A 1651-nucleotide genomic window follows, 5' to 3' on the forward strand; every position below is an offset into this window, starting at 1 on the left:
ATGGCTGCTAGTGTAAGGGTAGGGACACTTGAGAATCAGGGAAGGGGAAATTCTCACACCGGGCGAGCCGAAGCCCTTCGGGGCGGGATGCTGGGCACACAGCCTCTTCCAGGCGTGTTTTCTTAGGACTCTGACGCGCCTACATTCATCTAGCCTTTTTCTTTGGCTTATTGGGATATATTAATTTCTCTGGACTTGAGTGAAATGTGCTCAAACTGAGATCATTCTTATTCGACATTTGTTAGTTTTTGGGAAAAAAATCTGGCCCTCTCTGCTTCTGTCCCCAACCCGCAGAACCATTGTTTCTGAAGGCTCAGGACAGGTCTCCTCTGCCCTCTTGTGGCGGTAATCAGCAGCACCATCTGTTACAGAAAGTTATGTTGACACTTTTCTCATTGTACAATTTTACTATTTGCGTCTAGACGAGTTCTGTGCTGTTTGGCCCCTTCGTTTAAATATAAATTTCTAAAACAAACTTTTGTAACTTTAAGGTGGAATTTCAGTGTTGGCCACTTTGAGCTTCGATATATTCCAGACATGGAAACAAGATCCAGATTTATTGAAAGCACCTTTAAGCCCAGTGGAAACAAAGAAGAGTCTAAAATTATTTCAGATGTGGAAGAACAGGAAGCTACCATGCTGGACACGGTCATAAAAATCTCAGTTGCTGATTGGAAGGTTATGGCATTCAGTAAGAAGGGAGGACATCTGGAATGGGAGTACCAGGTACCTAACTACTGAGAACTTAAAATATGTTTCCCGCTGTCCCGGTGTGTTCACATGTATTGGTGGAGGGAAATAGTTGCTGTGTTGGATTCCCTTTTTTTTTGACAGGGTCTTGCTGTACAGTTCAGGCTGGCCTTGAACTCACAGGGACCCTCCTGCCACAGCCTCTGGAATGCTGAGATTACAGACATGTTATAACTACACCCACCATAGAGTCTTAACTTTCTCTCTCTCTCTCTCTCTCTCTTTTTTTTTTTTTCTTTTTTTTAGTGTTATTGTTGGTTTTTTTTGGCGGAACTCGGGATTGAACTCAGGTCCTTGCGCTTGCCAGGGAAGCACTTATTCCACTGAGCCATCTCCCCAGCCCCTTAACTTACTCTCTATGCCTTAAGAGACTTGTGATTTTTAAGTTTTATTTTTAAATTTTTAATTTTCTTTTCTCTTAAGTGATTTTTTTTTTTTTTGCTTTTTCTTAAACGTGTGTGTGTGTGTGTGTGTGTGTGTGGCCAGCTTAGCCCACCAGGGGGCGGGGCTGGCTGGCAAGTGGTGCTGGGGGATTGAAACGCGGTCCCTGTGCTGTGCTAAGCTTGTTCTAAGTAGGTGCTTTAGACCACTGAGCCATCTCCCCAGCCCCTCTTAAGTGATATTTTATGAATTGAAACTACGTAAGTACTGTTTACAACTGTTTATGATCTTTATTTAGTTTTGTACTCCAATTGCATCTGCCTGGTTGCTTAGGGATGGAGAAGTCATCCCCATCAGTCTCTTTGATGATACAAGTTATGCATCTAATGAGGACGTTTTGGAAGATGAAGAAGACATCGTAGAAGCTGCCCGAGGAGCAACGGAAAACAGTGTGTACTTGGGTGTGTAGATTCCTCCTGCCTAGCGTAGTATACACTGCCATCTAGAGTTTCCTCTTTAA

At 43.4% G+C, this 1651-nt stretch overlaps 1 protein-coding gene across 1 annotated transcript in view; it reads left to right on the forward strand.

Annotated features, from left to right (window-relative positions):
• The window catches only part of Eif2ak3 (eukaryotic translation initiation factor 2 alpha kinase 3), a 91178-nt gene that overhangs the window by 51325 nt on the left and 38202 nt on the right, over window positions 1–1651 (forward strand). The window contains 2 exon segments of the mRNA XM_004649100.2: window positions 492–726; window positions 1430–1592. Of these exon segments, the coding sequence (XP_004649157.2) occupies window positions 492–726; window positions 1430–1592 (398 nt within the window).

Source organism: Octodon degus, unplaced genomic scaffold (assembly GCF_000260255.1).
Source record: "Octodon degus isolate 3935 unplaced genomic scaffold, OctDeg1.0 scaffold00162, whole genome shotgun sequence".
Taxonomy (NCBI): domain Eukaryota; kingdom Metazoa; phylum Chordata; class Mammalia; order Rodentia; family Octodontidae; genus Octodon; species Octodon degus.